At 33.7% G+C, this 21522-nt stretch overlaps 4 protein-coding genes across 6 annotated transcripts; 1 reads left to right on the top strand and 3 right to left on the bottom strand.

Annotated features, from left to right (window-relative positions):
• The first annotated feature begins 173 nt into the window (after positions 1 to 173).
• Positions 174 to 17485, top strand: LOC116350705 (b(0,+)-type amino acid transporter 1). 2 transcript variants are annotated; one of them, XM_031782609.1, is made up of 11 exons: positions 174 to 282; positions 13842 to 14023; positions 14096 to 14141; positions 14226 to 14327; positions 15030 to 15272; positions 15358 to 15628; positions 15710 to 15937; positions 16011 to 16107; positions 16205 to 16354; positions 16637 to 16805; positions 16878 to 17485. In XM_031782609.1, the coding sequence occupies exons 1-11, from the start codon at positions 234 to 236 to the stop codon at positions 16946 to 16948; spliced, it is 1608 nt and encodes a 535-aa protein (XP_031638469.1). In that variant the 5' UTR covers positions 174 to 233; the 3' UTR covers positions 16949 to 17485. The 2 variants fall into 2 exon arrangements, with proteins under 2 accessions (XP_031638469.1, XP_031638468.1); XM_031782608.1 differs by lacking the exon at positions 174 to 282 and adding an exon at positions 12809 to 13096.
• On the bottom strand, positions 9529 to 10580 carry LOC116350707 (PR domain zinc finger protein 5-like). Its single transcript, XM_031782611.1, has 2 exons — positions 10341 to 10580; positions 9529 to 9999 (listed from the first exon to the last, which is right to left on the bottom strand). The coding sequence occupies exons 1-2, from the start codon at positions 10353 to 10355 to the stop codon at positions 9616 to 9618; spliced, it is 399 nt and encodes a 132-aa protein (XP_031638471.1). The 5' UTR covers positions 10356 to 10580; the 3' UTR covers positions 9529 to 9615.
• LOC116350706 (uncharacterized protein C1orf131 homolog) lies at positions 17466 to 18224 on the bottom strand. Its single transcript, XM_031782610.1, has one exon. The coding sequence runs from the start codon at positions 18107 to 18109 to the stop codon at positions 17567 to 17569; it is 543 nt and encodes a 180-aa protein (XP_031638470.1). The 5' UTR covers positions 18110 to 18224; the 3' UTR covers positions 17466 to 17566.
• Positions 18225 to 18395: 171 nt separating this feature from the next.
• Positions 18396 to 20721, bottom strand: LOC116350675 (nucleolar complex protein 4 homolog A). 2 transcript variants are annotated; one of them, XM_031782554.1, is made up of 5 exons: positions 20433 to 20721; positions 20136 to 20253; positions 19434 to 20069; positions 18826 to 19355; positions 18396 to 18752 (listed from the first exon to the last, which is right to left on the bottom strand). In XM_031782554.1, the coding sequence occupies exons 1-5, from the start codon at positions 20568 to 20570 to the stop codon at positions 18633 to 18635; spliced, it is 1542 nt and encodes a 513-aa protein (XP_031638414.1). In that variant the 5' UTR covers positions 20571 to 20721; the 3' UTR covers positions 18396 to 18632. The 2 variants fall into 2 exon arrangements, with proteins under 2 accessions (XP_031638414.1, XP_031638415.1); XM_031782555.1 differs by having other exon boundaries at positions 19434 to 20066; positions 20433 to 20720.
• Between the last annotated feature and the right edge of the window lie 801 nt (positions 20722 to 21522).

Here is a 21522-nt window from a genome sequence, read left to right as displayed (position 1 = left end):
CTCGTGTTGCCGCCGCCAATTACTTCACAATACATGAATATTTGATGTGAATAGAATTTTCTGCACATGCGCACTCCCATCCACATATTGGTATGTGTTCAACAATGGGCTTGTGTGCGTGTGGAGTTTCTAACCGCGAAATATATAAAGCAAGTTCAGAATGTTCACGGATTCAATTCGATCAGTGGTTTAAGTGACATGACATTGAAGACATCGAATAACGGTTGCAAGTCATGTATCATCATGCTTTTCACACAACAGCAACTGAACATATCGGAAATGGTATGTATATTTTAATCATTATAATTTTCCAACGAAATAAAATCAATCATCACAACGTAATAAATTAAAAATTTAAATAATAGTTTTTGAAAGAGAAAAAGTGTTTGAAAGAAGGAGAAAACGAGACAAAAACGATGTGATGAAATTCCCAGATGAATGAGAGTGTATATTCAAATGCTGACGCAATATGTACGGGGAATATCGTTGTACATATCAAAAAATTGTAACGCAAAAACCAATTACTGGCGAAAATGTTAGAGGTGTCTGTGTAACAACGTGCTCGAATGTGAGATTTTCGATGAAAATGCTTGGCTTGATAATATATTCATATATATTTTGTGCAATTGAGTGTGAGTGAAATGTGTACGGTGCACTACATAGAAGGTATGCATTTTCATTATGTTTGTGTGGACAGTGTGTGCGTGCCGTTTTTTGTTGCTTTTTTTATACTCTCTCAATCGGCCGGTTTATATAAAAAACAAATGTCATTTTAGATAAAGAAAAACTCTTTGCAATACCCAAAAATGTTAAACGCAGTTTTGGACTACACGATATTTTGATAATATATTAATCATTTATCGTTGTTTATTTACTCAAAGCATATTTATCATTTAATTGAGAAGATGCGTTTTCTAGATAGCATAATTAGAAAAACTGCATAAAAACTGCCGAATGACCCAAATGAAAAATGACTTAAATATCGTTTTCATTTTCAATCAATAACAGCGAATATTTTAAACTCCATAAATCGATATGGTTGCCGACGTGCTATTTACGAGCAATGACATCAAATTGTTGTAATTAAAGTACAAAGATTGCGTATAAAACACTTGGCAAAAGTCAAATTTAACACGTGCACTACATAAATTTGTCCATAAAAACTTGAACAAGAATAAGCAAAAATTAAAAAATCGAATGCATGGAATGGAACGCTGAATACACATTTAACAGGACAGATGTCAATAACTAAACTATATTATGTGTTTGGTCATCGGGCTATCATATAATGCTTAAAAATGTGTGTCTGTATGCGTCACTTTTTGTATGTTTGAATGCCAACTTTAATTGAATACATCGTTGATTAAGTACATAGCGTAACATTTTAATTAGCACTGCAAAAAGTGTGGGCGCGGTGATAAGAATGCATTTGTTGATTGAGGTCGCATTTTATTTGTTTTTAATTATGTCCAAATATCATACAATTCAATGATTGTGAAATATGAACGTATGAACGTGGCTATATGTTATTAAAACGACCGCTAATTTTGCGAACAAAAGTTAAATCCATTTAAAATCGATGCTTTGACTTCAGACACATCATTAACTGTGATAAGTTTATAAAACTAGACGCGCAAAATGATAAACAATTACAAAATGGAAAATAGCAATTATTGAATTTATAAAATAGACATAACTTGCTGAATGCTAGACAATTGAATCCTTTGTTTTTGTATCATGTGTCCATTGTGTACGTGATATCTATCTTGTACTTTTCATGATATTATCATTTAATAACTATATTTTAGCGATAAAACATCAAATAAAATTGATCAAATCAATTATCATGTTTTTTTATTAGAATCAAATTGATTTATTGCCATTCCATAGATACGATCATAAATAACCCTTAACGTGATTAAATTTGTCGTCGATTGTTCTTTTTTAATTGATTATTCAAAATATATTTTAAAATTCATGTGAAAGATACGTGACGATGATGACGAATGGAATAAATTATATGCAGTATTCATCTTTATTTCGCAGACTATGTGTCTGCTTCGATAAGGTTTGATTTCAAGTCATAATACTTATATTGGCGTCATATTTGTTTCATGTTTCAATAGCGGAAACCATATATTGTCAGTCGCATGTGCAAAACTATTATATTTCGTTGTTTTTACTTCAAATCAATCGTTTCCAACTATTGGGCACAATTTTCCATTGATATAAGTGACCTTAGACTAACTTTGAATTCAATTCAATTTACTATCAGCACATTTAAATCGTCTATATTTTTTTCCCAATGAGTAAAAGCTCATTTTCGTTACGAATAATGCATGCGATTCAGTCTTTTCGTTAAAAGATTTTCACCGTCTGATAAAATGAACAGACGCCAACGTTTCTTTTGTGCGTCATAAGTATGAGAAGCTCAAAACTACAAAAAAAAAATGGACGGCATTCTTCCCAGGACCACGCATCATTTTTGACACTTTTGATTAATGTGACGGAAAATTCATTCATTGTTTGGGAATGATGCAATAGTCAGTAGGTATTAATTGAATAATAAATTGTATTCATTCAAATGTGAGATTAATATGGTGCGTAAATGCAATGTCATTTATACCAAGTATCGTTTACCATTTTTATTACGCGGAAAAAATTTATAGAAAAAAAAGTATCTAAACGGGAGCTTATCCACTTTAGTGTATTTGAATGTACTACCAGCACACAGTCATTGGGGTAGCACTTGGAGGCATTTTCCCACTATGAATATAAGCGAACAGAAAGCGTAATTTGAAGCCGACGTGCACTCACAGTATACACACATTTGAGTGGAAAAATTCAGCAGGATTCAGATAACACGAATCACATTGTGTGCTCTTTGCTTGACATTGAGTTGTTCTTTCGAAGTGTCCCAACGATGGAAAGGCTCAGACATGCGCAAATTCATTGATTTATTGTTGCTTTCATATCATACTCATGGGTTCTACATGAAAACACGTGTCTTCGCACCAAACTCATTTTCCATTGAACTTCAGCCTTATTTTCCGTTTATATGTTACTAAACAGGCATTAAATTTATTAATTAAAACACCAGTCTTTGACCTTTTTTCATCCATAAATAACAACTCTCACATTTTATCATTATAAAATGTTTTATGATTTTCATGGAATTAATATCTAATCACACCAACTCGAGCTGTTTGTTTACTGAAAACTTTTCGTTTGACACATTTTGCCACCATGTAGTTTTATTGCACATTTACATGCAATGCTCTCTCTACAAAGCAAACCATTCAAGCATGTTCAATCACATATTGGCACTACATGAATTTGAAAAGAAAATGAAATCAAAGTAAAGCTTTTCAAAACTCTCCAAATTTAGAGTGATGCAATTCACTCATATCTTAACTCGACATCAACACCAACAATGATTTGTTTTATAAATAACTTTTCGCATGGATAGAATGAACTCAAATGTGCATATTTACAACTTCAAATTGCTTTATGCATACGTGAGAAGTCTAGCTATGGATTATCTAGTGGGGAATGTCGCAAAGGACGTCGTAAAAATCAAAATCGGAAAATCAACACATATTGGCCATATTTGTAAAATTGTTGTTTGTTTCTTGAATGTTCGATATATTTCTTTGATTTGCGTTCAATGCTTTTAATAAAAGATTGTCTCACTATAATAAAGAATCACTTGTATGTCAATCGACAGTGATTATTACTGTAATTATTCTGGTTTGCTAAAAACGAATATGAGCTGACAATAAAACGTCAGCAAGTGAAAAAATAATTATACTAATAATATTCTTGCAAATTACTGTAGTTTGCATCGAACACAACAAGTATTTTTTTAAGTTTTACTCAAACTCATGATTTTGAAGTAAAAAACAAACCTTCTAAAATATTGTAAAATGTCATAAAATGAGATTTCAATGACATTCCCTTTAAATAATATTTCCGAATTCAAATTTGAACAAGTGATTTCTTTAAGTACGTTCTTTTATTTGCTAACAGTGTTCCTTTAATAATATAATTGATTATGGTCCAGACGAAATTAGCATTTTAAATGATGGGCGCCAAAAATGCTTTATTCGTTATTTGGGATTTCGCCGTTGTGTTCTGATTTAAAGAATCTTGTGCATGTGATTCCATTCAATTTATTTTAATCAACTTGATCACGTTAAATTCATTGATTCGCACACTGAAACAAAACTGTGAATTTATCGTTCCTGTTTCATTCATTTCAATTTAATATGATTTGTCGTATAGTTTGTTCCGAATACGTTAATTGTTTTTTTCTTTTGTCTGTAAAAAAAGGTTCTAGTATTACTTTTCTTTAAATACTTGAATTGAAAACTGTTTTCGCGTGTAAATATTTCCTTTGAAATCATGTCTAATTGAAACTAAACCTCTGGTCTAAACAACAATAGAATTTCAATTTTGTTTTGGCACCAATTCAGCGCCATTAAAACATGAGTTCTCAGACAAACTTGGCGACCATCACACAAATTACTCATCTATTGAGCCGCACCAATGTATGTTTTCGCTTTGTAATTTGTCTGCAAACGATTTAACGATGTGTTGAGCTCTTATTCAGATTTCCTAGATTTGGTTTCACTCTATTTATCACCACGTCATGGCAGACAATTTACCAATGAGCAGTTTTTTTTTCTTCAAAAAGACAACTGTTTCGCGCAATTTAATAGAGATATTTTTCAGCTTTATCTCTGACATGTCGTTTTATTACAATTTATCAGACTCGGTGATCGGGTCCCATTATAGGAATGTTTGACCGTATTTCAATTTGACCGCATTCTCAACTGTGTATATTTTACGCATTTTCTTCAACGAATTTTGATGCGGTGTCACAAAAATGTGTCCCGAAATCACGGTGGCGACACTTTAAACCATACGTCATTTGAATAATAATTATTATTTCGTCAATTATAAAATAAGCGACGTAATCAAATGCGGCAAGTGGAAAAGTTCATTAAACTATTTTAAAATGGTCCAATTTGAAGTTGGCAACACAAACGCTTGCTTGTGCATGTTCTTTTACGTAAATTAATCGAGTGACGTGGTCAGCAACTGGTTTCATATGTCCTTTCAATAAATAATTTCATTCAATCGATAGATTTGCCGAGACACTATATCAAAATAAGCCATACAAAATATCTGACTACGAGCAAACTTTGTTATTTTTAGATAACGACACAAAATTAAGGCGACTGAACATGTACACATTTGATTCAAATCGTGATCAATTTAACTGTGTGATCGTCCGGACTGTTTATGTATTGTGCGAAGCAAATTGAATGCAGTATTTGTAGCATGTTTTATTGATTTTATACATATATTGTTCTATCGCATTGATTACATACAATTTAAGCAATCACAATGTGTGAATAAATTTGAATGCAAATTTATTTATGGATGAATAAATTTGTTAAATTGATCGAAACGTTTTCGACAGATATGGAAGGAAATTCAATCCTTTAAAACAAGTCAAATGCATATTTATGGTTATTGTTCCAATTTTCCGTTTATTGAACCAATTCAGGACGTATGAGAATGATTTCAAATCGAAAATTGTAACCCAGTGACATTTCCGCTACAAAACTGGGTTATAAATATGAGAAAAATTCACTTTCCATCGTTGGAGTTTCGAGTGATGAATCAAGCAGACTAAAAATAAACAAAAGTGATACGCCACTCAAATATGCTGTAAGTCTACACTTTTTTAATTAAATATAGATGCCGCAAAATGAGCGCCGATATATGCTATATATTGCGTACATATATAATTTGTTGGAGTGAAAACTTCTAATTGAATATCGTGCAGTGCACCAGCGGTTTTCTCTTTCATCGTAAAGCCGGCATACATTTTTAACGCTTTGATTGAAAAATCAATAAGTTTGCTGATAATAAACTGCGTCATCGCTCATGAATATTTGACAAACGATTTTCCAACCAAAATGAAGAGAAATATAAGAACTGTTTGCAAAGCAATAAAGGGGTTCACTTTAAATCGTTAAGCATGTTCATGTCATGTGTCAAAAGATGACTTCAACCTAGCTAAATGTGGTCAATTGTTCGTAATTTTTCCTATTTGACTCTCACATTTCTCTGAAACAAAGCTGATGCATACATAACGCGAATACATATCTGTAGACTCATATAGAATAGATTTTCACGTGATGAAGCATAAAAAATTGCGACGAAATGACGTGAATAAAATCTTGTTATTTTTGTCGCATGGTTTTCGTGACTGCGCTATTTTAAAGCGTAAACAAACAAAATTATATTCTTTGATTTGATTCTAGCATAATTTTAACTCTTTTACGCCTTTTTTATGGACAAGAACCAAAATATATTTTGCTTATAAACTCATTCATAAACGGCATTCGATTTCTAATGATATCTTGAAATATAAAAATATTCGTATCAATGCGCAATATTTATTAATGTCTTTGCGACCCGCCCCTGTCTGCACTACAAAACGTTTAATGACTTAATGTAAAACGATGGTTTTTGTTCTGAAATATCCAACGACAATATTATATGTGAATAATTATATTTATGCATTAAGAAGAGTAAACACTCGATTTGGTGACCAATCCAATCAAATCCTAATTACCACCCAAACGGACAATGAACTATTTCCAAAACAAAACGTCAATGAAAAAAGTATATGTTTTCTATGTATGTTGAAAGGGAGCTAGATTCAAATTATTTCATGCATACTGTGATTATCAGTGATTCGTTAATTGATATTGACACTAAGACTTACTTCGAGTAATGTGCTAGCCAGCATTTGCTGGCTAGCAGTGCTAGTGCGATACGCTCGACGCATGAAAGACGCATGTCTATGTGAAAGAAGCATTCTATATGAAGCGCTATGTACGCTCGTATTTCGATTTATTTTATCCGCAGTACTTCTGTTATGTTCATGATTTTTTTTAAATGAAAACAGCAAAAAAATAAATCATGGAATTGATTTTACTTGACTTAATTTTTTCTGATTGTTTATATCGAGATTTAAAAAAAAATATTATGTTTGAAAAAAACCTAACATCAACTTTTTTTTAATGTAAGTACGTACACAAAAACACACATAACACTCCATACACACATAATACAAGCAATAATTCTAATCTAGTACCTCTCTCTAAATTGGTGAAAAGGCCTAGAAATAAAGTGACAGAACACAGAACAAATCAGAACAACATTAATTTGTCATTGCGTAGTTCATGGTGCAACTTAAAAAATAAATATTCACGGATTCACGCTGAAAATCTTTCCCGCTGTAAAAATGTCTAGTTTGCCGGTAAGTAGAGTGCTCTTCATTTCACACTACAACAACTTAAAATTTAAAAATTTCCATACTGTCGTACATGGAAATGGAGTGAAGAAAATAGAAGTTATTGTTATGGTTATCAAAATTAAAAAGACATCCATTGCTACAATCACTATAACAATTGGTTCTATTCAGTTCAGGTCATGAACGTGAGCTCTCAGCTCTCTGATCTGAATTAGCCACATAAAAATACATCATTTTTCGTTTTATCCGTCAAATATACAAGTCAAATAGAAAAATATTGGGTTTGATGATGTGAAATTTTGCAGGAAATTGGACTTAATGCGTTTGATTGTTATTCTACATTTTAGGAAAATGTTCCTGGAACCATCGATACACCGCAAAGTGACGCCGATTCTTTGAAAAGCAATGAAGATGGCACGATTGATGCGGGCAAAAAGCAAAAACGAAAAGAATCGTTATCGGCATCGGCAGCATCAAAAGGCGCGGATAAACGTTCGAAATCTGGTTCACAGTCGAAAAAATTCTCTTGCAAAATTTGCGATAAACATTTCACAACGAAACAAGCCGCCATCAGACACAAAAAAGAACAGCACGAAAAAAATGTGAACGTGAAATGTGAATTGTGTGAAATGGTCTTCAAACGAACAAATCATATAGAACAACATCTTCGCAATATACATTACGAAACAAGGAAAATAGGTAGACCGAAGAAAAAAGAAATAGTCAAAAGTAGAAGACGTAGTCCTTTTCAGAAGACTACGTTTTATGAGCGCCATTCGACAAAACTTCAACAGGCTGAAACAGTGAAAACAATTGCAGGATCGGTGACCGAAATGAAAAAGTTATTGACGTCGCAACAAGAAGAATATAATAAAACATTGAAACATCAAGAGGAGACCATTTTAAAATTAAGAACCGATCTCGAAGAAAAAGAAAATCTTCTTCTGTTATTCAATTGTTATTCAATGATAATAATAATAATGATGGAGATAAAACAAAAAACAAACTCAAAAATAAATTCTACATGATTAAAAAAAAAACAAACAAAATCGTTTTCAAACAGTCAATAGTTTTTGGGGTTATTTGAATAGGCCTTGTAAATATGGCGTATAGACACTGACAGCCAAATGTTGCATTGAATGACATTTTATGAAGAAGCACATCATTGTGTAGCACGCTTATACTTATTAGCTCATTACAGTTTATTGCGCACAGTATTTTTAACGGAATAAGATTTTCTAAATACATATATAATTAATAAAATAAACATGCTTGCAATTGGCATCGATCTAGGCACCACCAACACAGTGGTTGCTATTTGGCAGGATGGTCATGCAAGAATCATTTCAACCACACCGTCTGTAGTCAGCCTTCTTGCACCAATTTTCTTTTGTGTGGGACACCGTAATTACGCGAACAAGATCATCGAATCGAAACGAACAATCGGGCAAAAATAAAATCGAGTTAAGCATCTTTTGTATTCCGGAAGAATTGTCAACAATGGCAAGGAGCGGCCAATGTATGAAATTGGTGGCATAAAAATTTATCCGGAGCAAGTGGCTGCTTTAATTTTGAAAAAGGCAATCGATGAAGCGGAGAAGTCAACTGGCGCGATCATTACTACAGCAGTAATCACAGTTCCTGCATATTTTGATGAAGATCAACGAAAATGTACGGAAATTGCCGCACAGCTTGCTGGTATCGTTGTGGAAAAAATAATCACAGAACCAGCCGCTGCGGCTCTTGCATATGGTGTGAAAACAAAAAACTTCAAAGAACGCGATATTCTTGTCTATGACTTGGGTAAATATGGTCCAATTTGGTCAAAAACTGTAAAAGGAGTTAAGGCCAAAAGAATCACATTTCTTTTTTATAATATAGAGATACTGCTCCATTGAGCAAACTCATTTTATAAACCCAATACTTTTCTATTTGATTTGTATATGGACAACCCAAACATTTTGATATTTTAACCCATAAAAATGTCTGGGTTGCCCATATACAAATCAAATGAATAAGTATTGGGTTTATAAAATGAGTTATCTTCACTCTGAAAAAAAGAAACATACAATAACTTTTCCGCTATCTTTAAATCTTTTACAGGTGGTGGCACACTTGACATTGCCATTGTCTCGCTGGATAAAATGGGTGTGTTTGATGTTCGTACCACTGGAGGTGATAATCATCTCGGCGGCCGTAATATCGATCAACTAATGATCGATCATATTACAAAAAATATTGATTTGGATACCCTGCCAGAAGTTAGTGAGCTAAGAAATCTATGCGCGGAAGCAAAGGAAGTTCTTTCCAACAGCGATGAAGCTAGCATTGTTGTTAACAATGAGAAGATCATTATTACCCGGGAAGAATTTGAAGACCATTTCACACAATTCACATTTCACGTTCACATTTTTTTCGTGCTGTTCTTTTTTGTGTCTGATGGCGGCTTGTTTCGTTGTGAAATGTTTATCGCAAATTTTGCAAGAGAATTTTTTCGACTGTGAACCAGATTTCGAACGTTTATCCGCGCCTTTTGATGCTGCCGATGCCGATAACGATTCTTTTCGTTTTTGCTTTTTGCCCGCATCAATCGTGCCATCTTCATTGCTTTTCAAAGAATCGGCGTCACTTTGCGGTGTATCGATGGTTCCAGGAACATTTTCCTAAAATGTAGAATAACAATCAAACGCATTAAGTCCAATTTCCTGCAAAATTTCACATCATCAAACCCAATATTTTTCTATTTGACTTGTATATTTGACGGATAAAACGAAAAATGATGTATTTTTATGTGGCTAATTCAGATCAGAGAGCTGAGAGCTCACGTTCATGACCTGAACTGAATAGAACCAATTGTTATAGTGATTGTAGCAATGGATGTCTTTTTAATTTTGATAACCATAACAATAACTTCTATTTTCTTCACTCCATTTCCATGTACGACAGTATGGAAATTTTTAAATTTTAAGTTGTTGTAGTGTGAAATGAAGAGCACTCTACTTACCGGCAAACTAGACATTTTTACAGCGGGAAAGATTTTCAGCGTGAATCCGTGAATATTTATTTTTTAAGTTGCACCATGAACTACGCAATGACAAATTAATGTTGTTCTGATTTGTTCTGTGTTCTGTCACTTTATTTCTAGGCCTTTTCACCAATTTAGAGAGAGGTACTAGATTAGAATTATTGCTTGTATTATGTGTGTATGGAGTGTTATGTGTGTTTTTGTGTACGTACTTACATTAAAAAAAAGTTGATGTTAGGTTTTTTTCAAACATAATATTTTTTTTTTAAATCTCGATATAAACAATCAGAAAAAATTAAGTCAAGTAAAATCAATTCCATGATTTATTTTTTTGCTGTTTTCATTTAAAAAAAATCATGAACATAACAGAAGTACTGCGGATAAAATAAATCGAAATACGAGCGTACATAGCGCTTCATATAGAATGCTTCTTTCACATAGACATGCGTCTTTCATGCGTCGAGCGTATCGCACTAGCACTGCTAGCCAGCAAATGCTGGCTAGCACATTACTCGAAGTAAGTCTTAGTGTCAATATCAATTAACGAATCACTGGTGATTATACGAGGGTTGCTCCATAATTTTTTTTAAAAACATATATAACACAGTTGTTTTTTGTCGAAAATGGTTTTATTGTTTTTCAAAATATTCCCCGAGATGATCGATACACTTTTGCATTCGATGAAACCATTTGTCATAGCATTCGTGCCACTCCGAAACTGATATCTCCAAAACGTGTGTTTTGAACGCTTCAACTGCTTCTTCTGGTGTCGAAAATCGTTGACCACGTAGTTTTTTCTTCACGCTTGGGAACAAAAAAAAAGTCATTGGGTGCCAGGTCAGGACTGTACGGTGGATGACCCATCAGTTCGATGTTTTGACCGGTCAAAAATCGAGTAGTTTGAAAAGATGTGTGAGAGCTCGCATTATCGTGATGAAGAATTATTTTGCGACGGTGGTTGTTTTTTCTTATTTCACCAAACACTTCGGGCAAACAAATGGTGGTATACCAATCAGAATTGACGGTCTTACGATCCTCTAGTGGAACGGTTGCCACATGACCACTTCTCCCGAAAAAACAGGCGACCATTCGCTTCGAAGTGCTTCTTGCTCGAACAACTTTCGTTGGGTTATCTTCATTTTGGAAGACCCATACAGTCGACTGCTGTTTCGTTTCGGGCTCATAGGCATATATCCACGATTCGTCACCAGTGACGATTTTATTATCGTCTTTTGAAGCACCACGATTGAATTTCTTGAGCATTTCTTTACACCAACTCACACGAGCCATTTTTTGTTCATCGGTCAATTTATGTGGGATCCAACGAGAGCAAATCTTTTTTACGGCTAAATGTTCATGCAAAATTGTATGTATGCTGTGGGATGAAATGCCCAAAGATGCCTCAATCTCACGGTAGGTCACATGACGATCTTCCATAATCAGTTTTCTGACAGCATCGATGTTTTGTGGCACAACAGCCGATTTTGGACGACCTGTATGAAACTCGTCTTTGAGCGAACTACGACCGCAACGGAATTCTCGGTACCAGTTATAAATTGTCTGAAGGGTTGGTGCTTCATTGCCAAAGGCCAAATGAAGTCGATCGAAACACTGTTGTTGAGATAATTTACTTCGAAAATCGTAGTAAATCATTTTACGAAAATCTTCACGTGTAAAATTCATTTTTTTGTTGAGTCGCAGTTTACCAGTCACTGTAAACAATACAAATAGCGTTCGTACGACAAAAGGTTCAGGGCACGAATACATACCAAAACATCAAACTTTACGAATATGACAATGGTTTACATCGGGCAACACTATAAGTACCATTTTAAAAAAAATTATGGAGCAACCTACGTACATCACGTAGCTCAGTCGGATCTAAAATAACAGTCAAGCCTCCTGAGGAATATGGGAAGCGTGCCAATTTCATATAAAATAATACGATGGACATATATGTGTATACAACTGTATGCAAGATTAAAAAAAATAAATGACTCGATATAATTTCATAGCCGAAACCACTTTTTCACAAATCAACGATGCTCTTTGGTGTATTGAAAAAAGTATCTACAAAAGATGTATATAAATTTATGTGCGCCATTCTTTCGCACTTGAGCGTCTCGCACAATAGCGTGAGGCACATCGAGACTGAAATTTTATGTTACACTTTTGAAACGTGGTTAATTTTAGAATTTTCCGTTCGTTCGGCTTTCGATCGTTCGACCACTTACCAACGAGAACAATGTTCGGTCACGAGCAACAGACGACGAAAGGGAAATTATGACAATCTTTCCACATTTGTATGCATCACAAACTGAATGAATATGTGACATTTTTTTACCGATTCAATACATATGTATAGAAGTCGTCGCTTTTCCGAACCTCATGCTCTACTGACGAGCGTAAATTCAATCTTTTAGTGATTTGATCGTGCTAACGATAGGATTAATTTTCTTGACTGCACACATTTAACCTGAATATTCTAGCATATTTGCTATTGCTTCTTTTTATTTTTTTTCGTTCATTCATTGTGTGATTGGAAAAGCATCGAGACTGATTTTATCAAGCAACATAAATCAATTTAGATTGATTTATTTTCTTTTTCTGTGAATTTTTTTTATCAAATACTTTCGATTAAAATATATTCCATGCCATGCGCGATAAACTTGGTCAATTCTTTTGTCCAGAAAAGAGTGTATCCAAAATTGATTTATCAGATGTTGCTACACAAGGTAAACGATACATTGAAAAGGAAAAGAAAGTCAGAGATAGAAATCGTCCCATATATCAAAAGAGAAAAGCCAAACAAAGACAGTCACACAAATTCGAGATCGTTGTGATGTCCTATTATTTTTAAGCTTAATTGCAAAGTCATTAAATGAAAGGCACATCGACAATCAAAATCGAAATATTCAAGTACTAAATTATTTATATGCAGCCTTGTTTATTTTACTTGTTGTTGTTTATTTTACCTTCTTAATGCCCTCAATTATAATCGGCAAAAATGATATACTTCCCGCAACTTATCATTGTAGAACTACAAAAAAGGAATGTTATCGATGAATTTCGATAAACGTGCATATGTGAATGTTTGCAAACTGATTATTTTTTGAGAATTTATGTGAAAATTATCAAAAATTTGCCATCACAATGTAGCGGGGAAAAAAATATTCACAAAATTTCTCAGTGAATTGTTGCGATAAATGTGAACAGCAATCTTATTTATGTATAAATCGTGCTTCAAACACGTAGAAAAGAATGTAAACAAGTGAGGCGAGAATGTGCCATAAAATTACAACATTAGTGAAGACTGAAAATATCATGATGCGGATATGTATTTGTATTTTGTGCAACACAATTGTTTCGAAATTCAAAATAAACAAAATTCAATTTGTTGCTATAGCATTTGCAAAGATTATGTTTTGACTGGAAACTCAATTCATATTGTGTTTGTTTTTCATTATTTATTTTGTGTAGGACATAATGTGCCAATTAAAGATACATCAAAATACGTTCAAAACGGGCCAACGTGTACAAATGGGAATGTTCATGCAAACGGTGAACAAGAAAAGACCGACCCATGTGGGCAAGGGAGGATGCGGCAGTCAATGGAGGGGAAGTTTGCAAAGGAGAACAACACTGTTCACCTCCAGAGACGGGTAAATAAAATTTGTTTGCCTTTCCTCGAAATTACCTCGACTTATTACTTAATCTAATATTTGTTTTTTAAGGTGGGACTCTTCAGTGGGGTTGCTTTAATTGTTGGGACTATGATAGGTAAGACATACAAAATATATAACATTATTGAAAATATAAGCTTGGAAAAATTGAAAAAAACGCTAATCTTGATCTTTTTCACAGGATCTGGAATTTTCGTGTCGCCATCAGGTTTGCTAGTACGAACAGGGTCTGTTGGTATAAGCTTTTGTATATGGCTCGCCTGTGGTCTACTTTCTTTATTGGGTGAGTAACGCAAATGAAAATACCAGAAAAATTCAAGAAAATTAACATTTACGAACAAAAAATTCTGTCGCACTTTCTCTAAAAAAAGGGAAAAGAAATAAAATTTATGGCAAAAATTTCAATACCTTCTTCCAAGATGTAACACAAAAAAATTTAAAGAATCTACAACGTATTGTTTGCGAACCGAAAACGTGATGAATTCAGCACCAATTTTTGCATATAAATAGAACTTACATACGCAATACGTTGTATATTCGTTTATAGATACGATATCATTTTATTCGTTGTTTAAATTTTGTCGCGAAAAAGAAAACGGTTCAAACAAAAGGCAGGAAAAATGTAATTTATAAAATGCGCAATATTACGGAAAGGCCAACATTTTTTCAAAAGATTTTATTCTATTAAAGCGCCATTCTTTTACTTTAACGTCACATAGAATGTATGTAAACAAATGTTTAATTTGTGGCTAATCTTTCGTAAGGTATATAATACATTGGTGGTGTTGGAATAGAAGCATTCATGATGGAATGTTTGTATTTATCGCACATCCCACGAGCAGTACGAAAGCTGCCCCATAAATTTTAGTCAGTGACAGTGACGTATAACAGCGACAGTGCTCATCAAAAATGTATATGTTTTGAGGTTTCCATTTGTGAACATGTTAAAAAGAAACTCGTCTCGTTTATCTTCGCTTCTGAATAGGTGCATTGGCATATGCAGAACTGGGAACGATGAACACATCGAGTGGAGCAGAATGGGCATATTTCATGGATGCGTTTGGTGCAGCTCCGGCATTTCTATTTTCTTGGGTCTCGACGCTTGTATTAAAACCATCACAAATGGCAATTATATGTCTATCTTTTGCACAATATGCAGTTGAAGCTTTCGTCACAGAATGCGATCCACCCGTCATGGTTGTGAAAATGGTCGGCATTTTAGCGATTGGTAAGCCAAGCCGTTGGTTGGAATGATAAATGTTCGCTGTATTACCATAATAATAAAATGATGATTTCCGTTTTGTTCGTTGCAGTGAGTATTCTTTGTGTGAATTGCTACAGTGTGAATTTGGGTATGGCCGTGCAAAATATATTTACCACGGCAAAAATGATCGCAGTATTGATTGTCATCTGTGGTGGTGCGTACAAACTGTCCCAAGGTAATGTTCAACACTTACAAAATGCATTTAGTAAGCCATCACCACCACTTGGAGCGATTGCAGTGGCCTTTTATACGGGCCTATGGGCCTATGATGGTTGGAACAATTTAAACTACGTAACGGAGGAAATTAAAAATCCAAGCAAGTAAGAATCTGTCACAAATGCATTAATCGAGTACTGAATGAAAAACAAACAGAGTTAAATTGAAATTATGTTTATTTATAGAAATCTCCCACTCTCGATTATCATCGGCATTCCATTGGTAACTCTGTGCTATGCACTGATCAACATTTCTTATTTGACAGCAATGTCGCCCGATGAAATGATTGATTCGGAGGCGGTGGCGGTTACTTTTGGAAACAGAATTCTGGGACCGTTAACATGGTTGATGCCTTTGAGTGTGACCATTTCCACTTTTGGTAGCGCAAACGGAACACTGTTCGCAGCTGGACGGTATGCATTAAAAAAAATTTCTTTCACTCAAAAACGGAAGTGATTTAATTCATTTACTATCGATTATTCACAGATTGTGCTTTGCCGCGAGTCGTGAAGGTCATTTGCTTGATATTCTCTCCTACGTACATGTTCGACGCCTTACACCGTCGCCAGGTCTAATTTTCCATGTATGTATATATAATTAAATTCAAATTTATTAAAATCAAAAGCCTTGCTCGCACTACCATTTCAATCGATGAAAATGAAAACAAATCATATTTACAGTCATTGATAGCCGCAGCTATGGTTCTTTATGGAACAATCGATTCTTTGATCGATTTCTTTAGCTTTACGGCATGGATTTTCTACGGCGGTGCAATGGTTGCTTTGATTGTGATGCGATACACAAAACCGAATTGTCCACGGCCATACAAGGTACGTTTGATTTCTTAGTATCGCAATTAGTATTTCTAGCTGTTTTTCTTCGATTTGAATTATTGATTTGAAAAAATGGCACAAGCAAACAGATTTGTCGTTTTCCAGTCGGTTTAAATCAAATTCAATGAGTGAGTTTCTTGTGAAAATAAACAGCTGTTATTGAAGCATACGAATTTGGCTCCAACTTTGTTTCTTTTTCCAAAAGAATATTCAATATTGTATCAAAAATTCATCAAAATTAATTTGGTCAACTTTTTGTGTATTGTTTTTGTTTTCAAGGTGCCGATCTTCATTCCATACTTGGTATTAGCGATTTCAATGTATTTGGTGGTGGGACCGATTATTGATAATCCACAAATTGAATATCTGTATGCACTCATGTTCATATTTGCTGGTTTAATCTTTTATATTCCATTTGTTAAATTTGGTATGACACCGCGTTTTATGAGTAAGTTGAAAAATTTCATTTCCCACATCGCTGGCATAACAAATTATTCATGCTTTTGTGTTTTATTTTCAGATAAAGTAACATTGTTCCTGCAATTGTTATTGGAAGTGGTGCCAACTACGACTATGGGAATGTTTGATTAAAAGAAAAGAAATCTACAATGACAAATTTATATCAATAATACAAAAAAAACATAAGATGAAGGAAATAACCCACAAAATATACTGTTAATATACATTATATATATTTTAAAGAAAAAAAATTTATATTGATACAAAATTGAGATGAAATTATATTGTATACATAAAAAAGCAATTTAGAAGAAGCACATGAAGAACAAACAAAAAAAAAATGAAAAATGAAAAATATTCAATTATTATTCATAATAATTAATACAAAAAAAAAAAAATAAGTTTGTAAAACATTTGATCAAATGAATTTCATCAAAGAGTTGTGTCAAGAATGCTTCAAATTTGTTTACAGACAGGAGAAAAAGCTGTAGTTTTTATATGTTCATTTCTTTGTGACAAATGAAAATCCAAATTTATAAGACTTATTTGAATTTTAAAACCAAAATGCATTCAATGCATCAAACCAAATGCTATAATAAGTTTTATGTATTTTTTTCGGCAATATGAATAAAGTTAGACGGTTTTTCGATTAGTTTTATTGGCATAAAATATTGAGTTTTATTCATTATTCATCAATTTCTAATTAAATTTTATTTAGCGCTTAAAGTGAGTACTATCTCCATCGTTGCTCTATTTCTTTTTCTTTTTGTGTATGTTTGGATTAACAATACCATAATGTTTGGTAAGTTCTCCGACATTATTTTTATTCTTCTTCGTTTTCTTGACGAAACGATTCACTAATTTATTGCATGAGACAGTTGCCATGCCGGCCGAATTTTTCCCAACTGATCGAATGTAGGCTTCTTCCTTCGCCTTGGCCTTGGACTCCTTGTTTTCGGCTTGTAATTCTTTGTAGTTTTTGTAGGCATTTTTCGGCGCTTTTGCTCCCAATTTTACAGCCAATGCAATTTTCGCTTTTTGTTGATCTTGAAAATTGTAACCCGAGATTCCGAAATTAAACACCTCATGCCGCACTCGCTTCATGTCCAATCCATCATGTTCATCACTGTCGTGGCCGCTGGTCTTACGTTTTTGTGGAAATTTTTTCGAACCATCTGACTTTTTTGACTTATAAGTTTCGAAAACGACTGCTTTGAATTCACTGACCGCTTCTTTCTTCTTCAAAAGCATTGCTTTTGTTGGAATTATGTCCAATGAGTGATCTTCTGACATGTTTTCACTAAATACACTTTAAATATAATAAATTTATTTTGTTTTCAACACAAACTACGAAGTGAATGATAATAAGTAAAATCAACGTGCTACTTTGACAGACGAACCGCACACACAACCGTCATTGAACCGATTCAACTGTCATTCAAAGGCCTATCATCATTGTCGTCATGCGTGCATGTGTTTGTGAATATGTGTTTGTGAACATCGTAAACTGTTTGATGATAATAATAAAAGGGGAAAATCAGCAAAAGAACTTTGCAACAAATGAAAAACCAAAATGAAATCTATTCGATTATGTCGGTGCAAATATGCTATTTATTATGGATTTTTTTTTTTATACAAAATAAAGAATGGGCTTTCATTACAATTATTGCAATATTACAATGACGGTATGATTTAATTTAGTTCGGGGAGCTACGAATTATTTCTATTCGTAATGTAACATGTGTAGTGCTAAACACCAGATAGATTCTGACAATTAAATATGAGCTAGACATTAAATAAAATGCTTTGTGTCATTTCAAAATAGTTTCCAGTATTTTGAAAATGCGTCTGTGGCATTTGGAACTAATGCCGATTGTGGTCTCTCGAAATTAAGGGCATATTCTTTGGAGCGTTTCAAAATTTCCTGATCAAATAGCTGTGAAATGAGACGAAAACGAAAAATTATAGCAATTGACAATGATTTCTAAAGAAATACACCGAATACTTACATCATTTTCGTCGACATCGAGATGATTACTTAGATTCCATTCACACTTTGGTAATGGATTTGAAATAAGTTTGGCTGCCTGAGCAACTGTTGGTACAACATCTTGTTGTAACGATGCTATTTCCCACAGTGAACTTTCAATTGCATTCGATTGTACTGGATCTCGTTCGTCCATTAAATATGGATCGCTTGGTATTTTGTCGCCCATCGGATGGCTGATCATTCGTTTGAGGCCCGGATGACGCAAAATTAAATTTCCAATAAAGTAAATAATTGTGATAATATCTTGGGTGGGTGCAACCAGAGCCAAACGTGCCAGACGCTTAGCAAATGCAGCTACCAAATTTTCCGGCAAATGACTAGAGCTTAGAAAAATGTCTGCCAAATAAAATAAACGGGCCTTATACTTTGTGTGGAAGATTTCTGGTTCAAACATAGAATATAATTTTTCGTAAAGCTTTGGGTATGTCAAATTGTGTTGTTGAATCAATGTGAACACGCCTTGCAGAGCGAGCAAACTCACAGGACCACCTACAAAACGAAAACAAATGAATAGACTATTAAGCATACATTTTTCTTGATAAATTATTAGTTATTCTTTTAACATACCAACATCTAATGAGTCCATCAAAAAATCGGTCAAAAGAATTGGTTTATCCAAATGACATAAGATTTTCTCAATTAACACAACCAACAGTTGTTTGTGCGAATTTTCCGATAAATCATTGGTCCATTGTAGAATGCATGCCCACACTTTGTTCAAATTTTTGCGCACAACTGGATAGTCAAAGTCGAATATGTCCTCACTACAGCACAACAATTGTTTATTTTCTTGAACTTCAGCACTGATGGGAATAGCATTTATCAAATCTAAGTAGTTTTGAACATAAATATCACTTGGAGACTTCTCCTTGATCGTTATGTCGGGCAGAATTTTCCACAAAGTGTACACAATATCCAAATATGAACCGTACTCTTTGAATCTTGCGAAAAGATGATGATTCAATTTTTTCACCGAAAGCATTTGTTGTATGATACTTCTGAACTTGCTGGTTGATATCATTGATTTGGAATCGGGATTTTTTGGATATTTTGCTTCTGAGCACAGTATATGCATGGCTGTCACCAATGCTTGTGTACTCTCAGCCTCATCAGGATTCAGCATACCATTCAATATTTGCTTCCAGACTGTTTCATAGTGCTTTTGTAAAGCTTCACGCAATTGTATCTCAGCGTAACAATCTACTGAAAAGAAAATAATCATTTGTTCAGCATTTGCATGTAATTTGAATGTTGAAATGGCAGGTGTACCTTTTATCTTTGATGGTTTTATGGTTGTGACCATCTCACGTGTTTTGAGCAATTCTGTGAAGATTTTTTCCAGCGCCAGCAAATACGGAGTTATCGTCGATTCGTTTTGGACACATATCTAAAAATAAATATTTTTTTAAATGGAAAACAATTCAAGTTTCACACACGCAGGACCATTGTGTGATATGACATCATTTGATTGGCTACAACACAATTCAGTATAAGTGTTCACCTAACCTCAAACGGAGTGGTTTGTGGAAAAATCTATAATGTTTTGACCATAAATTGTATACTAACCTCGAACTCTTTTAATATATCATTTAACGGTTGTAACTTTTTTCTCGACGATAAAAATTCCTGTGTTTTGACTTTTATTGATTTTGAATTCATTTTTAATGGCATTTTTTGACTGGAAATCACTTTTTGCGTCGACATGTTTGTTTTCGGTTCACTGACGTTGTAACATTAACTACACACATTTGTTGTTTTCAATCAACAGAGAGCATGATAGGCCTTCGGATGACAGGGAGCTGAATCGGTTCAATAATAGTTAAGTGTTCGGTTTACCGGTAGAGTAGTAATCCGTCAAACTAACATATTTTGGAGGTTATGATAAAAACAAAATAAAATTAATTTATCATATTGAAAAAAATTTTTTTGTCTCAAAATCACACATCTCAATTCAAAATAATTTTTTAAAAATATGATTTTTCAAGAAAAAAATCCACAAAAACATAACGTCAATGGCCAAGACAGTTTTAAATATACTTGGTTTCATATGAATCAAATGGAATATTCAGCATCTCGTCTTACAGTTCAAATAAATAAAAAATCAAAAATTTAATTGGTCCGCCAACAACGCCCCACAAAATGCAAGCTGAGAATGAAAACAAGGAATAACAAACTCATTAAATGAAAGCAATTACACAGACGCATTTTCTAAATACGCAATCATGAAAGTGATGCAAAGAATTTTATTTAATGTGTAGCTCACACTGCCAATAGAAAAAAATCATAAAGACATTCTATATAATAAATACAATTGTTGTACCAACATAATCAAACGGATTTGGTTCTTTATTTAGAATTGTAGCAAAGGTCTTTCAATTTCTGATTTTGCTCTTAATCTCAAGCAAATGTTAACACATTGTCATCGAACAGTGTACCATCTTCATACGCATACACATTCACCATCACACACACATGCATGCATTCGGTGTTTGGGATGTGTGAAGAGTCATAAACATAAACACTTTGTTTCAAACAAACAATTTGTGTCCCAATCAGCTGGTGCGGTTCGGCTTTGCACGGTTTGACATTTCACTCCGTCGTTGTCACAATTCCACAGATCTGTCATTTTTATTCTAACTTTGCTGCGACGTATAAA

Source organism: Contarinia nasturtii, unplaced genomic scaffold (genome assembly GCF_009176525.2).
Source record: "Contarinia nasturtii isolate CC-2019 unplaced genomic scaffold, AAFC_CNas_1.1 Cnas_scaffold_4311, whole genome shotgun sequence".
NCBI lineage: Eukaryota > Metazoa > Arthropoda > Insecta > Diptera > Cecidomyiidae > Contarinia > Contarinia nasturtii.
The sequence above is the reverse complement of the archived record's forward strand: the minus strand, read 5'-3'. Positions and strand labels throughout refer to the sequence as shown.